The sequence below is a fragment of the Nylanderia fulva genome, unplaced genomic scaffold (assembly GCF_048542155.1).
Source record: "Nylanderia fulva isolate GAGA-0341 unplaced genomic scaffold, ASM4854215v1 Scaffold6, whole genome shotgun sequence".
Taxonomy (NCBI): Eukaryota; Metazoa; Arthropoda; class Insecta; order Hymenoptera; family Formicidae; genus Nylanderia; species Nylanderia fulva.
The window spans coordinates 2,377,220-2,393,582 of NW_028190698.1; the positions used below are offsets into that span (position 1 = coordinate 2,377,220).

Consider the following 16,363-nt stretch of genomic DNA (forward strand, 5'->3'; position numbering starts at 1 on the left):
CTCTCTTATATTCTCGGTGACACTTAGCGCTCTCGGAAGATTTATCCTCATCTTCTCGTATATTCCAATTCGACGATGCAAATGTTTATTGCGACGTGACGTAGGCGATGTCTGCACGCGTTTATGTTCCCTTCCACGCAGAGAGAGCGTCGTCTTTCGACGACGATTTCTTTCATTCACGCGTGTGCATCATCATGCACGCGCCTACGCATGAAATTGCATTATGCGTTGCAACTGTCGAACTTCGTCGTCGAGCATAGAACAGCATGGCAGCAATGTGCCTGATTGTTTAAGGTGCTCTATGCTGTGAAGGACTTGCCATTCGGAGAGTGAACTTGTAGGTTTAACTTTTCTGCGAATAAATAGGTATTCGAAGCATTTTGGAATGTTGAAGACGCTTGTTAGAATTCTTCGCGGCAAAAGTATACAAAGGGCTTTCATGTTTGGAAAGATCCTAAGTAGCAAATGTTTTTAAGATGTCTTTGCCACGGAAAAAAAAAATTAGCTACCACAGCTAAATTTTAGCTGTCCATATATTACACATGAAATTTAGTTGTCATGCTTAAATTTTAGCTATGACAACTAATATTTTTTAGCTATAACATTCTCCGTTAAACTATGGCTAAAAAATATTAGTTACCATAGCTAAAATTTAGTAAAGATTTCTTAATAATGTCTTATGCGCAGTGTTTGCTGTTATCTAAATAAAATTATATAGATGAAGCTTTGGCGCAATCTTATCTATATATAGATAATAAAATAATATGTATTTATATCTGCATCTTAGATGAAAATAGTATTATCTTTACTATATTTAGAATAATTTTCAGATATATTTTGATTTAGAATAATAGTACCTAAAAATATTTAAATAGTAGAACTTAAGCAGTAAGCAGTAAAAATTTATAAATAAAAATATGAATACATATATATTTTTATATCCCTTTTATAATTTACATTTTTTTTAAATAACTGTGTTTATATAAGCAGTCTTAAAAATTATTATCTAGATGAATCGCCATATAATTTTATCTTTTATCTAGATATATTTAAAACACAATCATCTTATCTTAGACAAATTTCCATATTTTAATCTCATCTTTATCTAGCTAATTTAAAAATCATCAAAACACAACACTGGTTATACGCCAATTTATGGTGCTATGAATTGGCAGAAGAATTCAAGATAAGATTGTTGGAATTGCATTAAAATCTCTGATCAAATTTTCGATACCAACTATATCTCTATGTTAATTGACACAAACATATCACATGAAACAAAGAAATTTCTCATTAAAGAAAGTAGAGCACAGAAAAGATTACGATCGACACGACCGAGACTAGTGTCATCAAATTCAACATCCTACCTCTCTTATTCCATTTCCTTTTATTTTCCTTTATTTTTCAAAATTTTTATTTGAAATAAAAATTTTCCTTCCTTTTCCTTTCTTTCTCGACGCGCGCAGTTCGACACCTCGGACCTCCCGTCTCCTCGAAAGGGGTCCAGCGTTGATTTGACGCCACTGAGAGCGATCAGTCACCGCGTGCAGGTGCTAGAGCGAGCGTGTAAACACACGCGGCGGCGAGCGATCGTTGAAGAAGGACGGGACATTGTCGGGAGTGGGCAGGAAGCGGCTCGGCTCGGACTATGTAAGACGACGAGGCGGCGGCCGAGGGGTCCGATCGAGCCGAGTTCTCGTCGAGTCGAGACCGACGAGAGTCGGAGTAGTGTCCGATCGGCCGTCGTGGCGCGTTGAGTTCCTCCGCATCGAAACGGGAAATTCATCCATCCATCAACCTGACTTCGCCCGGGTGATTTCGGATAAAAAGCTCGAGGAGCAAGAATGGGGCTCGTGAGATGAGAGCCTCGTCTACGAGAAGGTGGTGAAGTGGTGACAAGTTTAATCGGTAGTGCGGTTCTTTAAGTCGGAGCGAGAAAGACGGATCGACACGCGCGTAGATTGGAGTTATTTTTGTCGAGATACGAGATCTAGATTATATATCGTTATCTCGTTGGAAAGAAGAGAGATGGAAGAAGACACGACGACGTACAGCGTTCTCCTTATGTCGAAGATCGGCGCGATGATCGGTCTGGGTTTCGGTTCTCTGGCCCTGGGAACTTTGCCGCTGATCGTGGGACGTTGCAGGGCCAAGAAACGACTTCGGAAACAATCCCGGCCGATCTCGTCCGATCGCTCCAGCACTTCGTCATTTCCGGGCGTCGACTCGGCTTCCGCGGCGAACAAACAAGTACGTTATCGAGGAAAAAATCCTCTCCCGATGAATTTGCCTGTGTCCCTTTTCGATCGACTCAACAGGGTCTCCGGAGGTTTCTCGTCTTTTTTCTTTTTTTTTCTTTAAGAAATCTCGAGCACATCTCTTGCTCGAATACAGGTCGAATTAGCGGGAAATTAATCGACGTAACGGAGATACACTCAGTGGACGTCCTTGGATATTTATTCTCGACAGCGGCAGCGGATATCCTTGATATTCACTGCATAATTTTGCGCTGCACGGGTCATTTCTCGATTAAAAATCGTGAATTTAAATCGTAGATTTATATCGATATTGTCGAATTCATGGAAAAAAATATCAGCTATATCATAGCTACATTTTTTAGATATTCTTATATATTATATCTGAAAAGTTAAAATTTAGACATGGTAATTAAATTTCAGATATAATATAAGGACACCTGAAATTTAGATATGATAGTTAATATTTTTTTCCATGTTCCATGGAATTAAAATCGATAAAAATCGTATAGATTTATTTCGTGAATATCAATGGATTTTGTCGAATTCATGGATAAAAAAATATCAGCTATCATAGCTAATTTTTTTTTTTTAGATACTCTTATATCTGAAATGTAGTTAAAATTTAGATATGATAATTAAATTCCAGATATAATATAAAGACATCTAAAATTTAAAGTATTTTTTCCATGTTCTTTGGACAAATATGATTGCAAGCATTAATGTGTATCATAAACATGTTGGATGAGCCGGCACAAAGACAAGAGATCGTATTTGATCGAAAAGTCGAAAATAAAAAAAAATCGTACAAAGAAAATGTTTATTTTCACGGTTCGTTTGTAAATAATATGAGATTGTTAGTCGATCGTGAAGTAACCGCAACACATCCGGAGTACACCTGCTAGTTGATATATAGAGTGCTCGGTATTTATAATCTACATCTACGGACTCTCTGAATAATCCGGAATTAATCGATTTCTTAACCATTTAGTCATGATGTCATTGACTTTACGAACGTCATGTATATGCACCTAATTATATATGCATTTAATTAGAACCGATTGCGGTTTGTGAAAAAGTAAAATTTTTTATAAATAATCAATTGAGCTTTTGATTAATCTGTGCAACAGATTATTATTTTTTATTAATTGATATAAGATAATTATTTTATTATTTTATATCAATTAATATATTTTGTATTTTAATTAATATAGAAAAATAAGAAATTTTTTCTCTCGAAATAAAATAAACATTGTAATTGTGTTTTTCTGTATTATTATTGAAAATTTCAAGAAAACAATTTTATAATATGATCAAAAGATTAAAAAATATTGAAGTACATAAGTAATTTTTGAATAATTATATTAAATATAACATTTAAAAAATTATCATTTTAAATAAACAATAATGACTCACAAGTTTAAAGTCAAAAATAACTAATTGAGGTTAAAAATTAATACATTTTAAATTAACTAAGCTAAGTTAAAGTTATTAATTTTTTAACTTTTAATTAATTAACTAGTTATTACCCAACCCTGTAAAAGAGACACGTAAAATGTTCACCTCTTGAAAAAATCAAAATCGATTCCGAAACGATTGAGGAGTCCGTAGAGGTCCGCGAGTTCGCGTACGCCAAGCACTCTTACCCTAGTAGATGACGAATCGTCCCCAGGGTCTTCTGACATCGCTACTGCTTTGCTTCGGCGGTGGAGTGCTCCTATTCACGACGTTTTTACATCTGGCACCGGAAGTGCGCGAGAGCGTCGAGATCCATCAGTCGAACGGGCAGCTGCCTACCCTGGGCTCTCTCGGTCTCGCGGAGTTGCTCTTCTGCGGCGGCTTCTTCCTCGTCTACCTGGTCGAGGAAGCGGTGCACGCGGCCCTCACGGGAAAACCCGAGTCTTCGGAGGCTCTGCTCTATCGGACCGTCTCGGTGCGCAGATGCAACAATAATCAGACGGGTCCGTCGACCTTGAGCGGCTCCACCGCCACTGTTTCCACGACGAGATCCACGGTATGGAAGGACCACGACGACCTCGAGGACAAGGAGAGCCAGGCGGGCCTTGAACGATCGAAACTCGACGAATTGCGGAACCACGTGACCAAGGACGATAAGGTCCTGCCGGCTATATTCGTCCTGTCGCCGGTCGCGTTATCCAGCGAGGGACGTCAGGTCGTCGAGAGACGATCCGATCCGGAACTGGCAATGTCGGAACTCAACTATTCGCCGATCAAGCATCATCATCATCACCATCATCACCATCAGGATCATCGCAACAATCATCATGATCATAATCATCACCATCATCATCATCATCATCATCATCAGCAGCAGCAGCATCATCAGCATCAGCATCATGGCGCGATAACGCAAAATACCTCGGTGCAAGGTCTGTTAACCGTGCTCGCATTGTCCTTCCACGCGATATTCGAGGGTCTGGCGGTAGGATTGGAACCCTCCATCAGTTCGGTCGTTTATCTGGCGGCCGCCATCGCGACCCACAAACTAGTTATTTCCTTCTGCGTCGGGATGGAGCTCTACGTAGCTGGCGCGTCCACGCGGGCTACCCTCGGATATCTGTCAGTCTTCTCCATGGTGACGCCGATTGGGATTGGGATTGGGCTGGCACTGGGCCACTTCAAGAACGACAGCGAAACCCTGGGACCAACGCCGACCATTCTGCAGGGCATGGCGGCCGGAACTCTGCTCTATGTGGTCTTCTTCGAGGTGTTGGCGCGCGAAAGAGCGAACGAGAAGAGCGGGTTGTTGCAGCTGATGGCGATCATCGTCGGGTTCACGCTGATGCTGGGTCTGCAAATCGCCAGTGAGTTTCCCGGAAGAGTTGGGCAGATACTACGAACCAAAATATTTAAATACTAAATACTGTTTGACATGTATTTAAATACTATTGAAATACTTTGGTTTTGATATATATTTAAATACTAATTATATTTTAAATACATTTATAAATATTTTTAAATACAATTATTTTTTAAATTTTCTGATTATATACTATACGTATATACTTAATATTAAAATAATTACAAAAAGATTATCTACTATTATTTAAAAAATGAAATTATGCAGTATCTGAGATATATATCCGAATTGAAGTATCTATATCTGTATCTAGGTACAAAATATGGTATCTGAATTGATTTTTTCAGATACATTTGCAGATACATTTTCACATATTTTTTTTAATAGCCCAATTCTTTAAATTTTTAAAAGATCAAGGCTGCAAGTTGTCAATAATATCGTCATCAACACCAGTTGAGGAATTATTAAGCATTGGTCAAATAATACCACGACGAAATAGTTTGAGTGACGATATCTTTGAGGCATTTTTCACGTGTTAAGACTAACGAATAAAATCGTAAACAAAAATATTAATAAAGATAAAATAATTATTCAGTAAATTTTTTGTATATCACCATTATTATGATAAAATATAAGTTAAAAGTATCTGATATGTATCTAAAATACTTTTGTGAGTATCCGTATCTACATTTTAATTTGTGTATCTGTATCTGTATCTAGATATATTTTTTTACATCTGTATTGAGATACATTTGAAATGTATATATATTACCCATCACTGCCCGGAAGAAAAGCTTTGAAGCATGTCGCGACCGTATCCGGACGGACAGATTTTTGCATCATCGTTGTTGTCGCGCGTTTTCGCGCTCTTCGGTTTCTCCCGCGTGATTTCGCGGGAATTTTTCCACGTGTCTATTCCGGTGTAAATCTATCGCCATCGAGGGTGAAAGTTCCCATCCATTAAGGCTCTTTCTCTTCTTGATTTTCTCATTTAGGATCCGTATGCGATTATTCTTCATCAAAGAGCAATTATAATTATCTTATCGTGGGTAATTCATATCTTCTCACTCAGATCGGAATCACTGTTTATGATGAGAGCTCGTTTCTCCTCTCAGTCTCGAATATGTTTAATATTCTTTCGATTGGAATTTAAATTATCTTTAGCAGAAAGTCTGCTTGAAAATTCATAAATGGAGAATGGAGATTCTTTAACTTTATTCGAAATGAAAACGTATCTCTTCAACTGTGTTTAGGAAAGATCCAGCTCGAAATTATCAAAGATAATATAAAAAAGGATCATCGTATACAGGATGTATCTAAATATGTGTGAAAAATTGTAGATGAGATTCTTTGTCGAAAATTAAGGGCGGTTTTCTAATGAAGGAGATAAAAAATTAAGCTTTTGTTTTTTTTCTTAAGTTTCAAACAAATTAAAAAAATAAAACGGAAAATATCTACCAAGTTTCATTTTTTTTAATTTGTCTCTTTAGAAAACTATCCTTTATTTTCGACAAAGAATCATCTCCTAAAATCTTTTGCACTTATTTAGATACTCTGTATATGAATTTACAAGAGCATCGAAAAATTTCGTAATATAATTAAAGCGAGAAATCTCTTTTAAGATGAATATAAGAGCTTCGCTTTCTCTCTGATGATCTAAAATGAAGATCGATACATATCTTTTCAACTGTGTTTGAAAAAAATCCATCTCGAAATTATCAAAGCTAATATAAAAAAGAACCATCATATGAGTTTATTGCGTAACAACGAGGGCATCGAAAAAAGTTTCGTAACATAAAGCGAGGAATCCTTTTTAAGATGAAAGAGCTTCTCTTTCTTTCTGATCCGAAGTGCAGATACAAAAAAATGCCGAGTTGTATACGAAGTCGTAATACGAAGGATCGCCTCGAGCGATTCTTCTTACGTCATTCGCGCGTGTCCAGCAGATAATCCGTAATAGTTATCGCCCAGCTGGTTTCGGCAGGATCGTTCGCCTCGGTGCAAACCTATTACGGGTACGCCCTTGATAGTTGATGCATTTTCTGCACGTGTTAGTTCTCGTTTAATCTAATCGATTTGCCGACGAATTTATACATACAAGTGAAAAGTCAGGGTCGAAGCAAATTTTGAAGCGGGAATAATTGGTGGCAAAATTCCCTCGAATCGCGTGCAACGCTATTTCGTTTAGAGAGCTTATTAATGTCGCGAAAATGGTAGCTCTTATCGAAGTTATACCGTTATACTTTGATATCATAATTAAACAGACGAGTTGACCCGGGAAAAAATTTTTATATATAACAATATCAAATTATATAGAAATATAGAAAATTATACGTATAATCGCAAAATTATATATGAAATATGTCCGTAATTAGATAAAAGTGCTTTTTATATATAATTATATAAATTTATATATGCAAAATAAATAAGTATTTCTTCATGTATATAAATATATATGTTTCATATATTATTTGACATACGAGAGACGTTTGTATATTATATATGCACTGGAAAAAAATGGTGCATTAATAAAAATTATGTTCGAAAATGCAGTTGTTTGTGCAAACACGAAATTTGTTGCATTATAAGGAATTTTAGTAGATTCTAACTAGTAATTATTTCGTCCATTTTCGAACAGAATTTTTATTAATGCAACAAGATTTTTGTCTAGTGTGTATCTATATATGTAGAATACTAAAATATTTGTCAATCTCGACATGACTACCTGATAAACTCGTTTGATAACTAATGTTATATTTTATTGTATTATTTATTTCAATACAAATAGAGTCAATGACTGATAAAACTGATTGTAGAATCATGAAAATATTTTCGTGTGCTCTTATTGTTATTATTATTAAATAGTGCCTCGTTTGTTGTCAACAGGATTTATTTTCACTTTTTTCAGATTGTGATAAATAAATAAAAATACGAGACATTTTAAACATCGATATACGATGTGGCCAGAAAAAATACATCGAAAAATATTTCTGCTAGTTCTGCAGAAAAATTTTAAATAAAAAAATGCGTCATTAATTCTATTTTTTCCGAAGAGCGGTTCGTATTTTAAACATCTAATTCAACATCTAATTTGAATACCACGCGATGCTCTACTTTCGCGTCTTGGCGCGAAAACATTTAATCGCTACGTGCACGATATTACTTTGACATATTCAATAATGCCCGGAATGATTGCACGATAAGTGTCATTTCGTCGAGAAAGTGACAGCAGGTGGGAAGAAGAGATGGATCGTAATAACGATTATACCTCTCCACGGGATATGCCACTTGTTATTGCATAATCTTAATTGCATTCTGACCTTCTCGCGAGAATGCGCGAACGCAAAGTCGCAATTCAAAACTCGTTGTTACGCAATATTTTTCTGTGCATTAGCAAAAAAAAGAGAGAAAGAGGGAAAAGAGAGAGTGAAACTAATCTTACGATTAAAATAGTATTACACACGTAAATATAAAAAGAGAAACATTATAAAATATTAATATAAGTCTAAATTTTAAAATATTCCAAATTATATTAATATAAATTACACATTATTTATAATAGATTGAAATTATAATAAATCGAATTTATAATGAATTATATATATAATTTATATTAATATAAATATTAATTATATTTGAAATATTAATAAATATTTATAATTATAGTAATATTTTTTACGATGTTTCTATATATGGTGTATTTAAATATATATACATGACGAAAGATTTAAAGAGAGAAAATTATATATAATTATTATATAAATTGTATCTAATTATTATATTATATAAATTGTATCTAATTGTGCATAAATATATATATATAAAATTTGTTCCCGGGAAGTGCAAACAATTTTAGGAGATGATTCTCTGTCGAAAATTAAGGTCTTTCTTATATCTCTCTTTAAGAGTTACACTTTTCTAAAGAGGGAGATAAAAATTAAGTTTTCATTTTAAAAATTTTTTCGACATCCTGTATATATACATAATTAAATACTAAATTTTACGTAATACAATATATAAAGTATTATATATAATATTATATAATATTTATATATTATGTATGTATATATGTATATCTGAAAGAGAATTCGACTACCATTATTACTATCCATTACTACTCTAATATCTATATTAAACGACCTATTGAGGGATTTATCCGGGATAAAATACGTGAGCTTTGCGTGTTACTCCTACGTGACTATGCGGGACATGAACTTTTACACGACTCGCGTCTCGACTGCCACATGATTGGCAAATTGCGCACGGAAACAACCCACTTCTTCCGAGACACATTTTTTTCTCGCGTAACGAGGAGCGCCGGAAATAAGGAACCGACGTCATCGTGTCGTACACCAATTCAAACAGTCTTCTGAAAGACAGAATCGGATCGATCTCTCGTATAAAAGATGTGTGTGTTGTATATGCATATATCTTAAGGCTTTCTCTCTCCACCCAACGGCAATGACCCGAGGACGTTTAGGTCGATGGACGATCCGACCGACTTTCGACGGCTTTCTCGACCGAGCTGAGAGTTTGACGCATTTCAAGTTATGACGAAATAGCCGTCTGTTTGAACTCCATTTGGAGAATTTCGTGCACATGCGGGCAATTACAAGCCGGAAATAAGTAGACAGACAGGAAACGGACACACGACAAATTACTCGCTCTATATATGTAGCCCTGTCACGAAACGCGAGCTGTTCATTCGAGAGAACTCGAATAACGATTTATTACCAATTAACATTATTGTTGGTTCTACGTAATTATCGATTACTGTTACTAGACGTCGAACTTTCTTCTATAGACACTTTATTCGACGGCGCGATCCGTACCAGGCCGTTATCGTTAATTAAGTACTTTCGGTTAGTTGAGTCTATTTCTATTGATATATACGATGAGTTATTCCGAAAATACATTTTTGAGAAAAGTAAAGTAAATGCGCAAATGAGGAAAAAATACAACAGCCTTATTCTACTATAATTTATTCCAAAGCCTTCTTGGAACGAGCTCTGGAATTCTATTTATATTTATGCGTCACGTAATACGTAAAACACTTATCGAGGAATATATGCAGATATAATAAGAGATACGCGACATATAAAATTATAATATATAAATAAAATACGATCTTGAATTTTTGCAAATTATACAGATAAAAAGCACTTAAGAGATAATTTTTTTTATTTAAAAAATTTAAAAAAGTAGAGCTTTAGGATGTCAAAAAATTTAATTCCACGCTTTTTTTTGCAGCCGCTCATTCACTAAAAAAAACTAATACAAAAAACATTTATCGAGGAATAAACACACATATAATAAGAGATACGTGACACAAAATTATAAATAAGATACGATCTTGAATTTTTGCAAATTATAGATAAAGAGCGTCTAAGAAAAGAATTTAATCTTTTTTCTCTAAAAAATTAGAGACTTATCGAGGAATTTACGCACATATAATAAGAGATACGCGACACATAAAATTATAAATAAACTACGATTTAAAACTTTTGCAAGTTATATAGATAAAAAGCGTCTGAAAAAAAGAATTTAATTTTTTTCCTTAAAAAATATGTTATAAAATATGTTAGAAAATTGTGAGAGAGAAAAATGACAAAATTCCACGTTTTATTTTTGCAGCCGCTCATTCGCACAGTCACGATCACGGCCAGGGTCACGGACACTCGCACGGGGAGATGGAGGAGGACCACGATCACGATCACGACCACGAGCACGATCACACGCACCCGGTTGCGGACGCGATCGACAAGGTGACCGTCAGCCTCGCCGAGGCCCTCTCCAACGCTCTCACATCCTCGACGACGTTACGGTCGAGGGATATCAACGAAACCGCGCCGTTGCACCCTCATCACAGTTAGGGATCGACCCTGCTTTTCCGCGAGTTTCCACGGCTGTGTCTTCAGCAAGGGAGATTCGGTCTCTCGCAGATCTCGACGGATCACGATGTCGCCCTTTGCCAAGAAAAGAGAGAGAGACGTCCCTCGTCTATTTTCTTCATCCATTTTGGATTTCGAGGGAAAACAGAGGAAGCCGAGGAAAAAAGATAGGGCTGATGGATCCTTCTCTATACATGTCGATCGTGATTGATTCTATTCCGCGATGCGACAATGGAATACACGTATTGCATTGCGTATGTCGGATAGGTGTCCTTTTACCGCTGCTCCGATTGGAAATTGTACGATGACGCAAAAAAATATTTCCTGACACATTTCGTTGACCTCCAAAGAGTTTCCCGCTCAAAGATTTGCATCTGGGAAAAAGACTTTCAAATAGATGTACATATCTGTATTCGGTGCAGCATTTTACGATATTTTTTTAAGACATGCGTATAATAGATAAGTTTAATTACATTCATAAATATATACCCATACAACAAGATCGCAGCAGCATTGTGACATTTCATTGCAATATTACAACATTGCATAAACATTGTGAAATGTTGCAGCAATCGTGCTGCAAGGTTGCAGCAACGGTAAAATGTCCGCTTTCAAAAATATTGTTCTATAACATTGCAGCAATAATGCAATAAAATATATATGTAATATTACTATTCGATTATTAGAAATGTGCCAAATACATGATCGGACTGAATGTTCTGTACCTAATATTTTTTTGCGTGAATTTTATTTTCATAATATTTCTGAAATGTTGCTGCAACGTTGTTTAAACTATATTGCAAATTCATCACTATATAATATTTCTGCAATATTGCTATGCAATGTGCAATATTGCAATGTTGTTACAATTTTGCTGCAAATTTGTGTGCTGTATGAGTATATAAGTTTAAGTGCCTTTAACAAAACCCACGATATTGTACGTGGTACCGAAAATATTTATTGATTGATAATATCGGACAGTGTTTTAGCATTTAAATATTTTGTCTTCGATAAAACATACGAAAAGAAATAATGTACGAACCTTTATCACGAGAGAGAAAGAGAGTAGATCCGTATAGAGTTAGTTTCTTAATTATTCAATAAATCGAATATTACGTCGTATTTATATAAGAATTTTAATAAATTATAAGCAATATTTTTTTATATTTCACGAGCGTCAAATTTTTTTCTATCCAGTACAACAAAATAAAGCCTAGCTAAATCGTTTCTATAATTTTTGTTTGTCATATATTGTGTTGTAAAAAGTCAATATAATTCTTTTATCAATACAAATTTTGTTTATCGAAAGGCAATCGTACCGATATCTTGCCTCTTGAAGAGAAATGAGATATTTTTCAACGCGATAAATTCTCTTTTTTTTTCGGGGCACAATTATTTATCGCAATAAATCGCGATGTGGCGTTTGTCAAACTCATCGCTGTCATCCCGCGAAGCGAAATGCTTTCGTAATCATCGTCGGATTTCACGTCGAGGCTGACAATTGTTGGAAAGCATGCCGTATCATTATCTGCGATGCGACGAAACAATAGCGACACTGCAACAAGGCACGACGAGGCATCGCATATACAGGGTGTCCTTGCCCTAGCGAGTGTTTTCCATATCTGTGTCTAATTATGGCTAATTACAAGTATTTTTTCTCGATGAAAATGTTGAAAAAAAAATTTAATTTTCTTTCTCTATTTTAGACATTTATATCATTAATTCTTGAGTTATAAGTGAAAATTTATTAAGGCTCCTTGATGCGCGACCATGTTAAATTGTGACGTCAGAAGCAAGAAAATACGCACTGAAGATGTTTGTGTCATTTTTAAAAAGATAACATATTTTGATGAAACGCAACTTTAGATGGCTTTAGTATATTTTTAAAATATTCTGAAAACCAACATTTTCTCTTTATAATCAATCAACAGCTGTAAAATGACTGTTCACATGCATAGTCATATGCATAACAAAGCCTCATGTCTCAATTATTTTACACTTGTTGATTGACTGTCAAGAGAAAAAAAAAATAGTATTCAGAATATTAAGTGTGTTAAAACCATCTAAAATTGTGTTTCATCAAAATATCTTATCTAATTTTTAAATAAGACGCAAAAATTTTCAATGTATATTTTCTCGCTATGTCACAATTTAATATGGCCGCGATAAATTAAAAAAAAAATTTTTCTAATTGGCGAAGAGCTCGTAAGTAGATGATAAGACACTGTATATAAAACGCTGCTGTATTTTTATTTTCAATATATGGGAGGGGGCAAACATATCTTTCTTTGTTTCTCTCTCAAAAATAAGATAAATTATCGCATATAATTTCAGTAATTATGACGATGCATCGTAATGTGTGTCGCGCAGGATAAGATATGAAGATCCGAGCCTTCGTGTCAATCGCATTTAATTACGATGGACGAACAGGATGCGCTTCGTGATTAAAGAGCGACCCTGAAACTTGGGACTTTCGCATTTCGCACGTGCGATTTTGAAAGTATCTCCGCATCCTTTAGAGTTTCGTCATTTATTTACCGTGTATTATAATTAATTTTAACTAGCACACACTATAGTGTAGCGCTTCTTTTGCGCTACGAAGACTAAACAAAAAGTCGATAGTGAGATTGACTCGTGCCTATATATATGCATGTACTAAATATCACAGCGAGTCGTTTACATTTGCATTTGTCTGGAGGTTCCTCTTATCTGACTCTCGGTGCTCGTCTGCAATCGCCTGAGAGTGCAATAGTACGCATAAATAAACGATGACAGCTCGAGGAAACAAACACAGTTCAGTGAAACGAACGACTGCAATAAGAAGGAATAGCTTTACCAGTTTTGTTACATGTTACAAGAAACGAGTTTCGCGAGTCTCGACTTTTCCTCAACTCTTACATGACTTCAAGTATTCTCTCAATAAATAAATAACTAAAAATTTAATCTAAATATTGTAAAATCATTTGCGCAATTAGCCGCAATTTTTGTACTGGCACACCAATCTCAATATTATTTATATCTTATTTTTATAATAGAAGTATAAGAAAGAAATAGGGATATCGATGGAATTTCCGGACAGGATAAGAGTGTTAAATAATTTAGTGTCCCTTTTTCCTTATAGGCTTGAATTCGTGTCACACTCTTCGTATATTCGAATATATTTATGGTGACAGTTATCTACATGACGATGCATCCTTATGCGAATGCTGTATCGTTTACAAAACATATGCGTATGCACATATTTTCCGGGTTTTCGAAACGATCCGGAATTATGCGGGATCTTCCCTAGAAGTTCCCAAAATACGTGCATATTGCAAAATATATCTTGTGTAAATAATTTGTGTTAACGATTCATCCGATTTCGGTAACATTGTCAGGTATAAAGCGACGATGAGCGTCAGAGAGAGAAAGAGAGAGAGAGAGAGAGAAAAGAGTAGCGAATGTTCGACACATTCACTAATGTGCAAAAAATTTCGACAACACTGAAATTGTTGACAGCGCATGTGCAATGTGACGATTCGAGTTTTCATAAAAATATCGACTCATCTTCTTCTTATTTTCTTAGAAGAAATCTCGCGTAAATAGAAAATTCTTAGGTGAAAAGGATAATATTTTCGCGAATAATTTACGTCTGTAAAAATTTCAGTTGAAATTCAACGATACTTTTAGATGTATCATTTTGTTTCAATGCAATTTCCTCTCGTAATAATTTAAAATACAAATTTGAAATAGAAAAGAGGCAAAAACAGAAAGTACATAACAAAAACAGCCTACTTTTTCGCTACTTGGTTGTCGACAAACTCGAGATAGCTCGAGCCAATTTTAAGAAATGCCACTCCAGTGCCGATACCAGCTATCGTACAACAGGCTGGACTTGGTGGCACTACGGAACGTATCACTGCCCACAATAAGACAGATCCCAAACTCAATAATACCGCCCCGGTAACACTAGAAGATAAATTCGACAGATAAGACATAAGAAATATAATACGAGATAAATATATTCTCGCATATACCATGTTTTCCTCACCTGTACAAAACTCTTACGGACTGTGGCGCAGTCTTTATGTGCTCACGTGTGTAGATGTATGATCCAGTTCCAACTAGAGTGCCAACCAGCAAGACGTTTGTAATGTCTCTCTTTGGGAATACTCTGAAAAGAAAAATGCTATTACTTTTCTTCCTCTAAACGTAATTATATAATAATTTTACCTATCCGCTTATTCATACATATTTTCTTGTGATTCATTATTATATTTTATGTTACGTATAAAAATTCAGTTTGATATACATTGTACATTATTCTTCAAAAAAGAAATCTTTGCTGCAAAAGATATCAAGATGTTGAAACCATATTAATTAAATTTTTAGATACTTGGATTCTTCAAATTCCTAGATCTAGTTCCATATATATGTTCTACTTATGTTTTTCCTCTCTTTTTCTCTCTCCTCTCTGTTACATCATTTATAAACATGCTGTCTCGCTTCAAGAGATAAAAATGTCATGTCGATCCTACATGGAAATATGTAGATATAGATATATCTAATTGTAAATTGATCGTATTAAGATTCATTTATCATCGCAACAAGACGTATAAATTGCATGCGATCAGAATTACGTAATAAGCGAAAAAGTGAAAGAGAGAGAGAGAGAAAGAAGATTCGTTCAGGTTACGATTTGTCTCGTCAATGATAAACATTGAATCATATGTATTACGAATAAATAACATCCGGAATTATGTACGGAACTGCCTGCTTACTTGATGACGAGACTCGGATTCATGACATTGACGGACATCGCCGTATACGAGGCGGCGCCGAGTGCCGGCACGTAGAACTTGGCGAGGCTGCATCGCGTGACGGGTTGGAGGCCGAGTTTCTTCATAATCGACGAGCAGCAACCACCGGCGTCACCGCTTCCCGTGCCGGCCATCTTCGTCGTGCGTTCCGTCGAAATTCGTTTTCAATACACGGGGAGATAGGCACACGACAAATCGGACTGTTGTCTCGACGGTACTTTGCTCCTGCGCAGCGCGTGCACAACATCGCTGCGCCGCGCATGCGCGGGAAATGAGTCGTACGGTCGGTAACACAGCCGGCGACGTTATCGACAACGTGAGAATTCCTGCAGGATTTTTTTATACATAAAATGCATATATGTGTTATATTAAAATATGTTCTAAGAATCCACTGTGCTTTTTATCTTCATTTAGTATCTCGGATCCATATTGAAATCTTTGTACCTGTATTTGAAGAAATTATTTATCAGAAAACATGCGCACTTAATTATATGAAATATAAAATAATATTTTATTAATTAGAAAATTTTCAAATTTGTCTATTTTTTTATTTCTTTCAATTTGATAATTATTGGAATGTCATATACCTTGTATTAT

At 35.4% G+C, this 16,363-nt stretch overlaps 2 protein-coding genes across 2 annotated transcripts; one reads left to right on the top strand and one right to left on the bottom strand.

Moving 5' to 3' along the window:
• Positions 1-1,057: 1,057 nt before the first annotated feature.
• On the top strand, positions 1,058-14,913 carry LOC146720837 (uncharacterized). The gene is made up of 3 exons (XM_029316609.2): positions 1,058-2,250; positions 3,928-5,080; positions 10,711-14,913. The coding sequence occupies exons 1-3, from the start codon at positions 2,029-2,031 to the stop codon at positions 10,947-10,949; spliced, it is 1,614 nt and encodes a 537-aa protein (XP_029172442.1). The 5' UTR covers positions 1,058-2,028; the 3' UTR covers positions 10,950-14,913.
• On the bottom strand, positions 14,096-16,011 carry LOC114940909 (uncharacterized). Its single transcript, XM_029315696.2, has 3 exons — positions 15,728-16,011; positions 14,998-15,120; positions 14,096-14,915 (listed from the first exon to the last, which is right to left on the bottom strand). Exons 1-3 carry the CDS (start codon positions 15,898-15,900, stop codon positions 14,738-14,740), a joined length of 474 nt encoding a protein of 157 aa, XP_029171529.1. The 5' UTR covers positions 15,901-16,011; the 3' UTR covers positions 14,096-14,737.
• Between the last annotated feature and the right edge of the window lie 352 nt (positions 16,012-16,363).